This window comes from Lipotes vexillifer, unplaced genomic scaffold, assembly GCF_000442215.2.
Source record: "Lipotes vexillifer unplaced genomic scaffold, Lipotes_vexillifer_v1.1 scaffold459, whole genome shotgun sequence".
NCBI lineage: Eukaryota > Metazoa > Chordata > Mammalia > Artiodactyla > Lipotidae > Lipotes > Lipotes vexillifer.
Window position 1 is genome coordinate 2,045,776 of NW_006769874.1, and position 16,281 is coordinate 2,062,056.

Sequence of the window (16,281 nt, forward strand, 5' to 3'; positions counted from 1 at the left end):
CTCTTTCTCCTGCGTCTCGGATCCAGGAGCTGGGAGCCGTCAGGGATGACGCACGCACACTCGGCCCTGGGAATCCGAACAGCTCTTTAATTTCACTAGACCCCTTCACCAGGCTTACGCTATTTGGGATTCTAGATTAACCCAACGCTGGGCAGTTACATCTCTGTTCTTAGTTGGAGCCTCTAGGTGAACACCTGGTCTCACTAAAATTGTCAAATCTCACCCTTACGCAAAGAACTATTATTATTTTCATTATTCATCTTGAAAATTATTTGCAGACTTGCTGGCTCACTGTGAATCTTCCAGTATTTTGCAGCCCCGCTTCACATATTTCTGCAAGGTTCTGGCAACTGCCATGCAAAATGAGAAAAGAGTGTTGAGTTGGAATCACAAATGTTTTTCAAGAGAGCTCTGAGACCTGGATGGAGAGAGCAGGGCGCAGTTATCTGCTGGTGGTTGTGACTGACCCTGTTCTCATCCTCTCCAGGGTGGAAAGAATTTGTCATCCTTGTGTCCTTTCTGTCTCCTCTTTGCACTTAAAGGAGAATTGGAAGAACAGGAATCACTCAAGGATTTTTATTCTCAGCGCACAAAGTGCCTCTTCGTTGAGGAAGGGAATAGCTTTCCGGGGGCAGGAACGCGCAAGGCCGCCCCGGGGCTTCCCAAACCTGGCCGCGTGTGAAAATCAGAAGGAAGAGGGCGACCTCCGCCTGGCTTTCCCGGCTCCAGGGCTGCAGACTCTGTGTTGGAGGAAATCGAGGGCTGCATTTCTTCTATTCAGATGAGCTGTGAGTGTGGCCTCGGGAGAACCAGAGGCCCTTCCCAGGTCCGGGCATCCCTGGTGCTGGAGGGAGCAGATGGGCTGCGGGGGCATCCACCAGAGATGCACACTCTCTTTGCTGAGGGTGTGGTCCTCTCCCTGTTATCTATCCACTAGGATTCCAGGGGTAAAACCAAAACTTGGGGAAAAGGTGACAAAGGCAACAGGAAACAGGAATGAAGCCACCTGACAAAGTGAAATTCTGCCATCAGGACCACGTTAGGCATTGTTTTGAACCCCCATGGAGAGAGATGGGTGTGAAACCAGCACCATCGTCTGTGGCCTGCCTGCTGGCATTGCCACCGTCCTAAGCCTGGGTTTGCATCTCCATGATTCATGCCCACTCCACCTGCCTCTCTTGTCTCCCATGAGACCCCCAAGCCCACCACCATCATTTCCTGCTGCCCCTCTGCTTTCCCTGTATGGCTGTGGAGGTGCAGGAATGAGGGAGGGTCCTTCCTAGGCGGCTAGGGCAGGCTCCCTGGGGCGTCTTCCAGTTCACACAGTGATGCCCATGCCTGGCTCTGCCCTGCATCTCCGACGGCACCCGTCTCTGCTGCCCTGGGCTCAGCACCACGCCCCCTCCGCCTGGTCGCTCACCTGTATTCCTCGGCCACATCCTCTGGGCTTGCAGGTCTCTTCTCCTCAGGGGAGGTGCCTTCACCTGCCAGCCCCCGGGGTGACTGCCCACCCGCCCAGCACCATCCCCTGCGGTTACTGTTTCTGTATCTGTGTGCCGTCCATCCATGGCCCCCCTGCTCCCCACATTGTGCAAGGGGAGAGAACTCCACTGTCCCCTCCTCCCTGCCACCTGCACCTGGAACAGCCGGCCCACAAGGGGAACTCGGGTGCCTCCCTGAATGAATGAGAGCACGCCCTCCCGCTGTCCAGTCCTGTGCTTCCAAGGCTTCCTCAGGTATTTAAATTAAGAATAGTATTTAGAGCAGCTCCTTGTTTGCATTTTTACGGCCTGGGAGGACCGTTCATTTTCCTATAGCTCTTCACTCTCTCACCTCTCCTACTGAGGCTGGAAAGAGTCTGGAAGATGCAGCAGCCCTTGCCCTTCACAGACCCTGAAGCCAGTGCAGGCGGCTCTCCATCCCGGAGAGAAGCCCCAGTTCCTGACCCTCCAGCATGGTCTGTGCACACAACACAGAAGACTGCATCGTCCACGAGCCCATCATCTATGCAGACCTCGTATAAAGATGTGTTTACCTTGTGTTGTGGCTGATTTTGCTTTCCTACAATATAAAATTAAAACCAGCATTTACTTTATACGGTATATATAACTGAACCATTAACATAATGTCATATCTGATTCTGCAATTTGTGTATTTATATGGTAAACCTCTTTTCAGTGTAATGAGAAGATGAACGTAAGTATAAGCAGTACCTTTTCATAAACCATCTGTTTACTACTTGGCATTAAGTTGGTAATAAGGAACGCCGTTCCTTTTGCATTGCTTCAGTAGAGTGGAGACAAAAGTTTTGTGCCGCAGGGCTCGTGAGCTGAGCTGGAATATGAGGATTTGTGGTCGCCTCGTCAGCAACGCATCAGGGAAGGTGCTGGGATGGTGGATCTGGAAATCCCAGTCAGAAGTGGCGGGCTAGAGGCTGAAGGGCCGGACCTCTGTGCAGTGTCACCTCCTGCCACCAGGGGGCAGACTCAGCTCGCGCTGGACGTGGTCCTGGACGCCGAGGACTGCTCGGGAGGGGAGGGGCCTGGGATGCAGAAAGGCCGTCGTAGGGCCGTTTGGAGACCGCCCTGCCGTTTCCTTTCCACCAGCCCAGCCCAGCTAAAGCCAGGACCCCTCAGGCAGCAGGAGCCCGGGAGGATCCGGACACAGGGACCCCCGGCGCGGCAGATGCCCAAGGATGCACAAGGGCTGGAGTCACCCTGGCCAGCAGTGGGGCCGGGGGCCGGGGACCGGGGATCTTGTCACCCCTTCGCTTTCACAGGCTGTGGTCCTGGGATGTGAAGACTTCCTGATTTGGGAAAAAACCCTGCAAATGAACTGTTGGCCTGCAAAGCTGGCTTGGAATGGAGACTTTGGTCAGAAAGCACAGGCTGCCTGACCCCTTTCTGTCATTTGCCCAGAGAAGAGGCAGAAGTGACACCGGGACCCGCGTGATGCCCATCGGGAAAGTTGGAGGGAAGGGATCCCGCGGACATGCCGGGGCAGGTGTGAGCCTCAGCCCAGTCCCGGCGGGTGGGAGGCCGGTGTCCCCCATGTCCCCACGTCCCCCCACCCTCGGTCGGCCACCTGCATCGCTGTCGTTTCTTCGAAAGCCACACAAACAAATGGGGCAGCAAATGTTTGAAAAGTGCCCACCCGCGCACCCCTGATTACCAAGTGCCTGCCGTCAGCCCTCGGGTCAGGTCTGAGGCCACGGGGGACCCGCTGCAATTACTGATCAACCCAAGTCCCCAGAGAGCATCATGAGATCAGCCTGAGGCTGACCTAGATCAGCGTTTCTGCTTTAGGAAAAGCCATGTGCCTCCTATTGCCAAGACAACCGATAACTTGAGTTATGTGAGTACGTTCACTGTTTACAAGGCTCGACAAGAATATCACTTCCCTTAAAAAAGATGAATATAAGCGTTTTGCGTTCAGTCCGCCCTTTCATCTGGCCCCCGACGTCCACTTTAATTCATCTGAAGTGTGGTTCAAAGGGGCCACAGCAGAAGCCGCTTCTCCAACCCCCAGAGGTGCTTCAGGCTCTCCTGGGAGGAGCTCGGAGAATGTGCACCTGGGCCCAGGAACCGTCACAGGGATCCTGAGATGGGCACATGGCCAGTTTTTCCTGGTTTGCCGGCCCCTCCCCTGGGCTCAGCCATGGCCGTGAGGGTCATAGCAGCCTGCCAAGGAGTAGGGAACAGACCCCATTGCATCCACTGTACAGAGTGCACAGAAGTGATGTGATTTACCTGGAGCCCCTCCCCCTGCATGCCGTGGCCAGGTGCCGCGTGGACGTAACCCTGCCCGATGCTGTTGGTAACACTCGGCGAGCCTCGGCGGAAGCTGGAGGTGAAACAGGCTAGTTACTGCCTCACAAATACCAAGAAGCCAGACTTCCAAACCCATTTAGGTTGTCGCTTCTTGCCGGCAGAGAAAGGTGGCATCCCTTCGTTCCTAAATTCACGGGGCCGGTGCCAGGTGGGGCACGTGGTAGCTGGAGATGAAAAGAAAAGCCAGTAACCCTGATCCTGTCTTTACTTAAACTTTTGGTATTTGATCACCAAGGATTTTTGCATTAGTTTAATTTGTTTGTTTGTTTGTTTTTGCTTTTGGCGGTACACGGGCCTCTCACTGTTGTGGCCTCTCCCGTTGCGGAGCACAGGCTCCGGACGCGCAGGCTCAGCGGCCATGGCTCACGGGCCCAGCCGCTCCGCGGCATGTGGGATCTTCCCGGACTGGGGCACGAACCCGTGGCCCCTGCATCGGCAGGCGGACTCTCAACCACTGCGCCACCAGGGAAGCCCTAATTTTTTAAATACTGTTTTAAATGTCAATTATCTTGAGGATTGATTTTCTCATTCCTCACCTTAGTCCCAGCCCCAGGGGGGCTGGTTTGGCTTCAAAAACATTTCTTTCTTTGAAAGGATGACCTGCCATCTTCCCCCAGCGTCCACGCTTTAAGACCATGAAACTCACAAAAAGATAGAAAACCTGACGTTTTCAGCTTTCCTATGAACGGGTGGGGCTCTTCCTTGCCTGTGGATGGGTCACAATTCCCCTGCAACTTCTGGGACCTCGACAGCTTTTCTCCTGCCCTGGGCTGTGCCTGGCAGCTCAAGGCCACTGCTGAGACCTGTTGTCACTGTGAGGTGGAGCTACCGCAGGGCCTGAGGGCTCAGAGCCGCTGGCCACATCCACTCCCCGCGGGCTTGGAGCCCCCTCTGTCTCTGTCACCTAAAGACCCTACACACGTCACTCCCGCCTGGCGAGCCTGCGTCTCCCACTTTATCGTTCCTGCACCGTCATGGCTGTGGATTCATCCATTTTCACCCAAAGCCAACCTCAAACTTCTGACTATGATGCGGAATTCCCTACAGAGGGTGCATGGGCTTCCTAGGGCTGAATTTCCAGATAAGGTACCGTTCACAGGTACCGGGGTTGGGCTTGGGCACATCTTTCTGGGGACACAGTTCACACCATTTTGAGAGGTCAGGCTGCGTGTCTCTCCCACGCAGGGGCTGCAGCTCGAACTTGGTTTGGTGCCCGGAACCGGGAGGGAGGCACCGCAGGAAGAGCTGCCACCAGAGGGCACTGCTGCCCAGGGTTTGTCCCAGGCCCGGGTTCCCTCCCCGCCATCAGCCAGGAAACCTAGGGAAACTGATTCCATCCGGAGTGGAGATGCGGGGGAGCCATTTGCCTGTCGGGCTGGAGGGTCTGCTCCCCCTGCATCCTGTGAGGAGCACAGCGGGACTGGCCTTGGCCTCAGTGCTGGTCTCCGTGTCCTGTCTGGGTCGGGGCAGGTGCTGGTCATCGACAAGGGGGCAAGGAGGCAGCCTGGGTGCAGGAGGTCACAGGAGGGCCTGGGGCAGAGCAGAGGGAGTGAGCTGGGGAAGACGTCGGGGCCAAGGCACCATCCTAGCTCAGTGCCCCAAGGGTGCGAGCACACACGTGCACACAATCGCACACATGCATGTACACGTGCATGCGGGCATTGGGAGTAGACTTCCGCCCTTGGCCCTCTACAGTGCGGACCATCTCGGCGCTTGTCACCCTACAGTGTAGACCGTCCCGGCCCTTGTCACCCTGCAGTGTGGACCGTCCAGGCCCTTGGCACTCTGCAGGGTGGACCGTCCCAGGCTTTGGCGCAGTACAGTGTGGACTGTACCCCAGGGTACAGCCCGTCAGAGATGTAGGGTGGGAGACAGCCCAAGCCCGGGGTCTGCCCTGGGGGCCTGACCTGTTGTCTGGAGCCTTGTCTCGGCGGGTGCTTCCAGATCTCTCTCCCAGCCCGGACGTGCTGGCAGGCTCACGTCTCTCTCAGGACTGACACATGCCACCTGACCAGGTAACAAAGCCCCATTCACCCCACGTTCACTTTTATGACCAATATGTGGTTTCCTTGAGGATCCAGCCACTTTGATGTGAATGTTTGTTCCTGCGGATCAGACACTGTTGATCTGAGCAACGGTCCATCCCCTACGGGCTGAGGTTCCTTGACTCCCCACTCCGGCAGCAATTCCAACAGTCTTTTATTGCTTCACAGGTGCCTGCAGCCAGATAAACGGGGCACAGAGCAGTTATTGATAAGGACATTTAATCCCTAACAAGGCCGGGGAGCTTCCGCAGGGACTGGGCAAGGGCACGGCTGGACGGGACCCGGGACCTGGACCCGGGGAGCATGAAAAGGGTGATTGTGAGGGCAGGAAGCCGGCTCACCTGTGCCTCAATTAGAGACACCTGTGTTGACTTGTCCTGTGAGGGGAGCTCATTTCTCAGCCAGTGCGATGCTTATTTACCTGGAGAGACCGGCATCTGCACTCGCCCCTTTTCATCAGGAGCCGACAGCACCCAAAGACGACTTTTTTTCCTTTTAATTTGGGAATGTGGATGAAGGGAAGCAGCCTTAGCTGTGGTTCAGCTCAGATGGCGGTGCTGGGGCTGCGATGGGACCAGAACCACGACGTGGGCTGCGGGCCGAGTTGCGGTGGGCAGGTCCCCGGGGGAGTGGCCAGGGTGCAGGCGCCCCTCCTTGTCACCTCTGTGCAGCAGTCGCGGAGCAGAAGCGGCCACTTCCGGGCACCTTCACTGCGGCTCCTCCAGGTGGCTCTTTCTTTTGTTTGTGGCTCAAAATCTGCCGGGGTCCTTAAACCTCGACAGCCCCTGAGCTGCTCCTACGTGTGAGGATATGCAGAGCTAGTCGGCAGACCAAGGCTTTCTCCTGATTTTCATTACATGCTCTCCAAGCAAAGGTAACAGGTTCAAAGAACGGGCACGGAGGCAGTGAGGCCCTTCAGCCCATTTCTGACAGTCAACGCACAGACCATTTCGTGGCGGAGATGGCTCAAGGCCTGCTTTCTCATACGCTCATTCAAGTTGAGGGTGGGACGTGCGTGGCTTCTCCAGGTGCTGGTCCGAGGTGCTCCTGGTGGTGAAGGAGCTGGGCCACCGATGCCCACACGTCAGGGAACCGGGCCCTGGCTGCAGGGGAAGCCCAGGGCTGGACCAGCCATGGGAGACACCGGTGTCCCCAGCAGTCCTGTGGGGCGCCAGCCGTGGGAAAGGCGGGGAGGTGACGCAGACAGTCATCCTGAGGACCCGCACCCTCCCCTGGTCCAGCTCCGGACACACACTCCCTGTCCCCCAGAGGCTGCTGGGCCTGAACCGATGGAGAGCCGGCCCAGAAGGGATACAATAACCGGCTTGAACATGCGCCCAAAGCAGAAACAGATCCAGACGCCAACCGCAGGGAGGGAGGACACGTGCTCCAGATAAGGGGGGTCAGGAAGGGAGTGGACGTGGGTCGCAGCAGCCCGGCTCCCTGAGCCCCGCTTCCTGGGTGACACGTGACCGGGACGCGGCCACGCAGAGCCCGAGGACAGAGCCGCCCGGGGGTCCAGCCCTGCCCTGCCTGCCCCCGGTGGTGGGGTGGGCTTCCCCTCCCTTCTTCTATCCAGAGGGGACAACTCGGGGATGGACACCGGTCAGAGAGACCCTGTGATGCTGACTGTCGCTGAGGCAGCAGGAGAGTCTCCTTTATCCGTCACCGCTGGTCACTTCCCTCTTCCTCAGGGGACCTCGGGCACACCTCTGCTTGGCTGGGCGTGAAAACTGAAACCCAGCACATCCCTCCTGGGTCCCCTTTGACAGTGGCTGAAATGCCAGGACGCTACAGTTTGGGGTTCCAGGCGGAGGTCTCGGGCTGTGCTCTCTGAGCCCTCGGGGTGCTCAGGGTCAGTCCCTGGGCGAGGGCTGCCCCACCTCCAGCCTCACCCCGACCAGATCGCCGCCGGTTGAAGGGAAATCCTGGTTGCTCATCACAGGTCTCAGGCCTGAAGGAAGACCCATGCTGACCTTGGGCCACCAAGCGGACGACCCGCAGTTCCAGGGGAGGGGCAGGGGCGCAGACCCACCTGCATGCAGCCCAGGTGCTTGATCAGAGCCCTGTCCCTGTGCAGGTGACAGTGTTGGGATGCAGGTCGAACCAGGTGGACGTGAATCTCTTTGCTGTGCTGCTGTAGCTTCGGGCATTTGGGCGATCCTCTGACCTCTGGAGGGATCAGTTTCCTTATCTGGAAAATGAGCATAATCATGCATGCTTCCCAGGAGGGTTCCAGTTAAAGAGAGAGGTGTTCCCTGAACACCTTGGGGGGGGGCCGAGGATGGGAAGGGTTGCCCCCGCTGGCGGTGGGCCTCCCGAGCTCCCCCTCCCCAGGAAGCCTGGAGCAGGAACCCCTGCTCCAGGGACCAGAAGGTCGTCTCTGCTGGATGACCCCCAGGCTCACCTGCTTTCCCTTCTCGGGGCCCCTGAGCCCCTTCTCCCCAGGCTGGTGTGGACGGGAAACTTGGGCCGCGAAATCCACAGCCCTGTTTTTTCTGTAACAGCACAGTCAACAGGCAACTGTCGGAGGAAAATTCGAGACAGAAAATGTTAGAAGCGTGTTCTGGAAGGGCAGCCGTGGACATTAGTCCTCGCCCAGGTGAGATACCACATAGGGAGGAGCTTGAATGTGTGGAGACTTGTGGAAGCTAAGGGGAATTCTCAGGTTCCTCGTGGTGGCGTTCTTGTTTGAAAATGGCCTGTGGATACCTGGTAATAATTCAGTTGTTAGTCTGGTCTCATATCTTAAAAGCTGAGCTAACCACCTTTAATTTCAAGTTTCCTTTTAAAATTGTAAATGAGGAGTTGTCTCAGGGTGACCTGACACAGACCAGATCCAGGTGTGGTCACCCTCCCCACCTGGCCTCTTTGCTCAGCCTTGACACTTGACGCGTGACTGCATCCCTTGGCCACGTGACATTGCTCCTAACAAAGTGATTCAACACGAGCATTCCCGCCTGCATTTCAGAGCCGCGTAGAATGAAAGGTCTGATGCCAGCCCCCGACCCCAGGTCCATCTGTTTCTAGAAGTGGGCGAGATGCAACTGAACAATTAAAAAAAGCAGTTTTCCCTTCTTTTAAATTCTTCCTCTCCATATGTCTGTTTGTAAACATCTTATCAAGGTAATGGTGTCCATACATTGGTAATTTACGATATCGAAGCTAATACATATTCTCCCAGGGCCTCATAAAATCCGACGTTTATAATCTCCCTGTAGTTGCAATTCAAAATGAAAGGCGGCACCGCCGAGCGGCCGGCACATGTGCAGATGGTTAAATGCATTTTTTAAATAAAGGCATTTCTCAGGGGTTTTTTGTTGTTGTTGTTGTTGGTTTTGCGTTTTCATACCACAGGATGCCAAGTAATCTGTTGATTTAGTAAAGTATGTATTTAATCCTCAAAGAAAACTCTAAAAGGGTTAGCATAAAAAGCAGTTAGGGCATAGGACTCAGTTCAGAACCAAAGCCCTCAGGGCTCCCATCCCCTTAGAAGGAGGGGCCGTGTGTGCAGAGGACGTGGTGCCCTTTCCAAAAAATCTGGGGTCACTGCACTGCACCGACGCAGGTGGCCTTTCTCTGAAGGTTCCCTTGAACTGGGCAGGAGGAAAACCCGTGTTCCAGAAGGGACAGAGGCAGACAAGCCAAGGTCGCTGTAAGCCTGTAATCACGCTGACATTTCTGGTGAGCATTTCTGTTCCTTCCACCAACCTTTGGCTGCAAAGTTAAGAGGTAGAAATCAGTGAGTTCTCAAATGCAGTGTTTTTATCTCCTGTTGACGGTGGCTTTCACGCGCTGGATGTTGAGAGTGAGGTGTTCCTCCTTTCCTTTGACACCCAGGTCACCTCTGCCAGCACCCACTGCCCTTTGCTTAGCAGAACCTCAACGTCTATATGGTGTTCACCCCTGCGGCCCACCGGGCCACACACCGAGAAAGTGTCAGCTGGGTAGAAAGGGTCCCTTCGGCTCACCTGGCCTTTCAGGTGGGTCATCACCCACAGGCAGGCTGTGGACTTGCTTGTGGATTGAGATGTGTGAGAATTCTCTTCCTTGCTGTCCAGTTTGATGAACAGACCTTTCAGATTTTCTCTTGTCCTTGAATTAAATGTGTACACGTTTCTCGCACCAGCATTGCCAAATCCTGCCAGGACTTGGTGAGCTGAGCCTCTCTTGCGAGGTCGTCCTGTCCCGTCTCTGACCCCAGCTGATGCACGGTCTGGGGGACATCAGTGGCCCCGGACGCCCCTATTTTCTTGTGGCCGAAGCAGAGAGCATCCTTGCTGGCCTCTCGCAGAGCCGAGAGGCCCGTCATGATCAGCTGCTTTCAGCCAAGTCTGCTTCCAGACGCCTTCCTTGACCACCGCACACATCAGCATCGGAATCAGAACCAACCCCGAGATGGGGGACTTAGTTCTGTAGCAGACGCTGTAGTCTGTCCTCTCCCCCAACACCATGTCTCCTTCCCGGCAGAGTGCAGGATTTGCTCAGACACCCCTGACCCCCTCCCCAGATGAAACAGTATGTCTCAGAGGAAGCTGGTCTCTCCCCGGCTTTGGGGTCAGCCCAACTTGTCCCAGGCAGGGTTTCTCCAGCTCAGGAATGTGGACTTGTGGGCCAGGGAGCCCCCTGTTTGGGGGCATCCTGTAGTGTGTTACATGCTCAGCAGCCCCCCTGGAGCCTCTATCCTCTGGATGCTGGGAGCACCCTCCTCAGTCTCCAGACGCTGCCAGTGTCCTCTGGGGACTGAAGTGACCCCCACTGAGAGCCCTGGTCCAAGCCAGTGATGACAATCCCCATCTCCTCTCCTGAGACCATCTCTGAAGGTGTTCTGGACCCATTCTGGACAATGAGATGTGAGGAAAGTTTTCTGGAGACTTCCTGGGAAAGGTGTTTTGCTCTTAAAAAAGGCACACAAGGAAATGTTCCCTCTTTCTGCTGAATTCTGTTTGATTCGGGGTGAGGCTATGTCCCGCGGGAGTCCCGTTTGCTGCTATCCCGATAGGACACGTGAACGGGGCAAAGCCAAGCAAATCAAGGGAAGCAGAGTCCGAGCTCACCTGGGCCCCTCCTACCTCGGACGTCTTATTAGGTAAGGTGTATTCGTTTACAACTGCCACTGTGACAAACCGGCACAAACGTGGTGGCTTAAAACCAGATGAATTCATTCTCTTACAGTTCGGGAGGTCGCAAGCCCAAAGTCTGTCTCACTCGGCTGGAGTGGGCGTTGGGCAGGGCTGGCCCCTCGGGAAGCTCCAGGGTTGTCCCAGCCTCTTCCCGCTTCCAGAGGTGCCTGCAGCCCTTGGCTTGTGGCGCCTCGTCTGCCCGCCAAGAGCGTCACTTCAACCTCCGCCTCGTCCTCCCTCATCACACGGCCCCTTCTCCTCTTCTGTGGTTACATCTCCCTCTGCCTTTTTCTTACCAGGACCCTTGAGATGACATTTGGGGCCCACGTGCATAATCCAGGGCAATCACCCCGTCCCAAGATCCTAGACGCCATCACATCTGCAGAAGTCCCTTTTGCTGCCTGAGGTGACACTGAGTTTCCAGGGATTAAGGCACCTTTGCGGGGCCGCTGTTCCGCTCACCACACAGGGTGAGCTCTTTCTTTAGCGTTCAAGTTCGGGCGTGGGGTGGGTACCACTGAGCATGTCCTGCTACAAACCTTCCATGTTGATTTCCTCGTGGCACCAAAATTCCAGGGGTGCCTGGCCTTTGCTGCTGCCTGTGCCTGGGGTCAAGCCTGCGGACCCTTATTTAGAGAGTTACCTACTTCCAGGCTTAGACCGTGGGCACTTGGCACAACAGGCAGCCACATCCTTTCCAAGGAGATTCGAGTCTCACATAGAGGAGGCGTGAGTCCCTTGCTGGGGTCCCACCTGCGCCAGACGCCCTCCCTCCTGTAAACAGTAGGCATGACATGAGTTCATCGATAACGACACCAGCCAGGGGCCCACGCTGTTTGCTCTGGCATCTTCGCGGGCGTGCTGACTGCTGCCAGTGGTCCCTTGACCGGCCGGCGTGTGAGTAGGTGGCGCCTGTGATGGACAGGGATAGCTCTTTACGTTTTTCTTCTTATTTTTAATTTGGAGATGGACCAAAACTCATGTCGGTTGCAGGGTTGGGCTGAGGCTCCACGGAGAAATAGATAAAATAGAAATGGCCCAGGTCCCTCTGCAGCTCTGGACCCAGCTGCAGGTGCTTGCTCTGAGATGCTGCTACATCCCAGCTGTGTCAGGTGACAGCTCCAAGGGCTGCTGTAAACTTTAAAGTGCTGTGGGCCTGGGGCAGGACCCTCTGAGCTCTCCTGGGAGGGGAGCTGCCTCGTTATGTTCGATTACACAGTTCTCTCCTCTCAGCACTGTGTCCGGTTCTGTCTGTCCTCCAAGGAACCTCTGCTCCTCCCCTTAGGGGCCGTCAAGAGCTTCCTTCCCACGAGGTCAGAGGTCGACCAGAACTGTGGGTCCTCGGGGTGGGGCCCCACGCGGCACCCGGACGCCACACCTCTGCCTGTGCCTGGACGCCTGACCACACCTTAGGCTCCGAGTGAGCAACAGCTCGGCCGCGCCGTCCTGGCCCTGGCTGGGCCGTGCGCTGGCCTCTCGTTCCCGCCTGCCCTGTGCCATCACTGTCTGCCTCCGTGGGCTCTGTGGGTGCAGAGGCTCTTTCGCCTGTAACTCCGGGGCCAGGGCCTGGCTCTCAGGAGGGGGGCAGTGGAGGCAGAGTGAACAGATCAGTGAATGGAGGAGATACGGTTCACCACCTTCTGCATGCTGTGTTTTCCAACCTCCTTTTTCAGCAGACAGCCCCTTCTCTAAGCTTGCAAACCACTTACGACTAAGCAGAAGGTGCCTCGCGTCACGAATTTCCTTATACCTCTCTGCTGCCCCGTCCACTCCTGAAGGAAGGAGCACGTCTCGGTTTGCTCAGCATCCCAGACCTGGAGCAGCCTTGGGTCACAGCAAACAGCTGGTAGATGTTTCTGGGCCACAAGGGAGAGGATGAGTACAGAAAGGAGTGGGGTTTTGACCAGAGGTCAAGTAAGTTCATCTGATGCTTAGGCTGCACTTTCCGTGTGTGTGTGTGTGTGTGTGTGTGTGTGTGTGTGTGTGTGCGCGCGCGCGCACGCGCGTGCGCGCGTGTGCAGGTGCAGGTATATGCGTGTATGTGTGTGTACACATAGGCACACTGCTCCCTCCTGGAGCAAAATTCATATTAACACGGTAAATATGACAGCAGGGGAAATCTGGTGTCATGACAGATACAAATGGCATGATTTTTGGTCCCAAAGCCCCCAGGACCTCAGCCGGGGGGGACACAGGGTGGAAGGCTCATCACCCCCGCTGCGGCCTCACAAATGGTGCATTTTTCAGCAGCCCTGCCCCAGCCCTGCTGACGTGTGAGGATGGCCACAGTCCGCGATGGGAGGACACGATGGTAGACGATGGGGTTCCCGGCACGTGGCCCTGGAGCCTGGTCTCCAGCGAGAGCACCCACCGGTGTCTCATATCTGCCTCTAAGGACAAGAGGTAAGCAGGCAGGTGGCGTTCGGACATGGAAATATTGGCACTGATGGTACACGTAAGAGGCTTTGCATGGGCATGACAGAACAGAATATTCAAAATATCAGCCCTGTGCCCAAACAAAAGAAAATACGGCGTCATTTTTGACAAAATGCACAAATTCCAATCGGTCTGGAAATAAAGGCATTTGGAGAGTCTCCCGAGGTGCCGATGGATGTCACCCGCTGGGATTTGACCACCAACTCAGGCAGTAAAATGCCAGGTCACAGGAGGGGGCAGAGCCACAGCGCGCTCAGCCCGGGGCGGGGCAAGACCCCCGGGGGCCTCCTGGGCATGCAGCCCCCTGCACGGGACATCCAGACCGAAATCAGGGCCACCGGGGCGTCCCTGCTGGGGAGTCTCCACAGACGGGCCCCCTGGGGGCCCTGCACCTCCTGTGGTTTCCGTTCCCTGAACTTCGCTTGGATGACGGGCAGCCAAGAAGGTAGTGTGGGGGGAAGGGCCCGGGGAGAACCGGTGAGTAAAACGGGCTCTGATGGCATCCGCCTGGCTCGCGAGACCCCACGGCCAGTGGCCGTACCTGGCCTTAGATGGGCGGCCGCGCTGTCACCCTTGCAATGCGAAGCCCGCTTCAGAGGCTTGGGTTCCCTCCGAGAACCCCGACGGTTCAAGGCAGTTAGAAGGCGCTCTGCCAACGGGAGCGTTTTTTAATAAAAGTGTGTCTCTCTTTTTCATCAGCAGACTTCACCGACGGGCTCGGAACACAGAGACGGGGCAGATGGTGGGTCTGGGGGTGTCAAGGCGCAGGCGTCCCCAGTGAGCTTTCTGTCCATCAAGGGTGGAAGAGACCTGCTCTTCCAAGTCTGAAACCACCAGCAGATCATGGGCTCCAAGCTACAACAGCAACGGAGACTCAGTCCCGTGTTCACTGTGCACACGCTGTGGACAGTCCCACGTGGTCACTATGGACCCGGGAAGGACGGCTTCCTGAGTACAAGGACGCCCGGTTTGGGGACTGCATCTGTGTTGCTTGCAGGGCCCGGGGCCAGCGCAGAGCACTCTCAGAGACCCACCACCCACCAGCAGCCAGCGTGGACGAGCAGTGAGTGAATCAGAGGTGCGCGGCTTACGTTTCCCTTAAAATAAATGTATGCTAAAAATTAGAGGAAAATGTGGCTGGACAAATACATTTGGGGTTTTAATCAAGCCGAAGTTATGTGAAAAACAGCCTGAAATACTCAAGTAACAGAGGCCCAGGAGCCCCGGACGGTCTGCATCAGCACGGACGCCTGAGGTGAGCTGAGGAACGAGGGCTTACGCACGTCTGCACTCCCCACTTCGTGGCGGCCTCTTCCCTGACCCCAAAGCTGGGACACTCCTGACATTCATGAGTGACAAGACAGAGTCTATTTGAAGTAACTGAGAAGTTTATAAATCTAAATCTGAAATAAACATACCCATTGATAAAAGTGGTGTTTTTTCCCCCAACTTTCCGTCTTCAGAGAGGCCGAAAATAACCCTTTCGTGACATGAGGGTGGTCACAGGTGTCCCTAGAGAGTGCTAAGGAGGAAGACAGAGCTGAGTGGCTGGCAGAGGCTTATTTCAAAGGGTAAGTCCGGCACCTCGAGTCCAGGCATAGGCCTGTGTCTGATAAAAGCAGATGGAACTGCTATAAAATGACCATGGAAAGGTAGTTTGCATCCCTGCAACACCCTGCAGGAAAACAGGGCACGTCCCCTGATTCATGTTCGGAGTGATAAGAACCTCTGGGAGGAAAAATCATTTAACAACCCCCCGGCCCCAGCCAGCAGGAGACGGTTCTGCCAGTTCAGCCTCAGACCCAAGAAGCAGGGAGGCTGCCACCCAGACTCACAGAGGCCTTTGACCGAGGTGGCAAGGAGGACGTGCCAGGCCAGGTGCGCCAGGCCAGGTGCGCAGCCCTCATGCCAGTTCTCCCGCCCGGCTGGAAACCGACGGGGACAAATAGCTCCAGGCCCCGAAACTGGGAGCCGTCACCCATTCACGGTCAGAGGAGCTGTAATCCTCGTGGGAACGGCGAGAGAGCCCTGTGTCTGCACGCATGTGTGAGCGTGCGGGCCAGGGCACACGTGTCCCTGGAGGTGGCCTAGCCGCTCACAGCTGCCCTCTCAGAAACCGGCAGAATTCTTGATGTCAGGCTATGAGAGATCCCAGGCTTGGCGGGAGCCGTGCGGTTCTCTGCCAGCATTCGGCCGGCTTTGCTGGCAGAATCCTCACCTCAATCAGACGCTCTCAGAGGCTGGTCGGACAGGCTTTCAGGGACCCTCTGCCTCAGGCTGGTGGTGTTTCCAGAAAGCTGTCTGCTGGGCGCACCCCTGGGCTGATTCCAGCTCTGAGGGGAGCCCTGCGCTCCACAGGCTTCTGGTCTCTTCTATCAAGAGGAGGGGTGAGGCCGGGAGAAAAGACGGGTGTGATTGAAAACTGGGTGAGCTTTCTGCAGACCTACTTTCTGCTTCTGCATTTCGTGGATTCCCAGAATCTAAAAGTAGTTCCGTGGATGCGAACACATAATTCAGCGCAGGCCGGAGGAAACAAGGGGCGCACAGAGATGGGGCCGCTCACTCCTGCGCCCGTGGAGACGGCCCTGTTATGCTTATCTACGGGGGGCTTCCATGCCTCGCTTCGCAGGCTTTATGGAGCAGGGCAGCCTGAAGCGTTTTTTGTCCGGTTTTCACTTGTGAAGCCTATGTTTATAAAGCAGCACAAGTGCAGGCATAGTTTGGTGTGAGCCACACCAGGCCTGGTTGCTTCTGCGCTTCTCCCTGCCCACCCGTCCCATCCCCGCAACCAGCACATTTGGGGGAGGGGGAGGGGGAGAGGGTAGGGGTAGGGGTAGGGTAGGGGGA

The 16,281-nt window shown here is 56.5% G+C and overlaps 1 protein-coding gene across 1 annotated transcript in view; it reads right to left on the minus strand.

Annotated features, from left to right (window-relative positions):
* The window catches only part of DACT2 (dishevelled binding antagonist of beta catenin 2), a 55,622-nt gene extending 50,087 nt beyond the window's left edge, over positions 1-5,535 (minus strand). Inside the window, exons 1-2 of the mRNA XM_007445938.1 lie at positions 5,465-5,535; positions 2,465-2,542 (exon numbers count right to left, since the gene is read on the minus strand). Of these exons, the coding sequence (XP_007446000.1) occupies positions 2,465-2,542; positions 5,465-5,535 (149 nt within the window). The remainder of the gene's footprint in view (positions 1-2,464; positions 2,543-5,464) is intronic.
* Between the last annotated feature and the right edge of the window lie 10,746 nt (positions 5,536-16,281).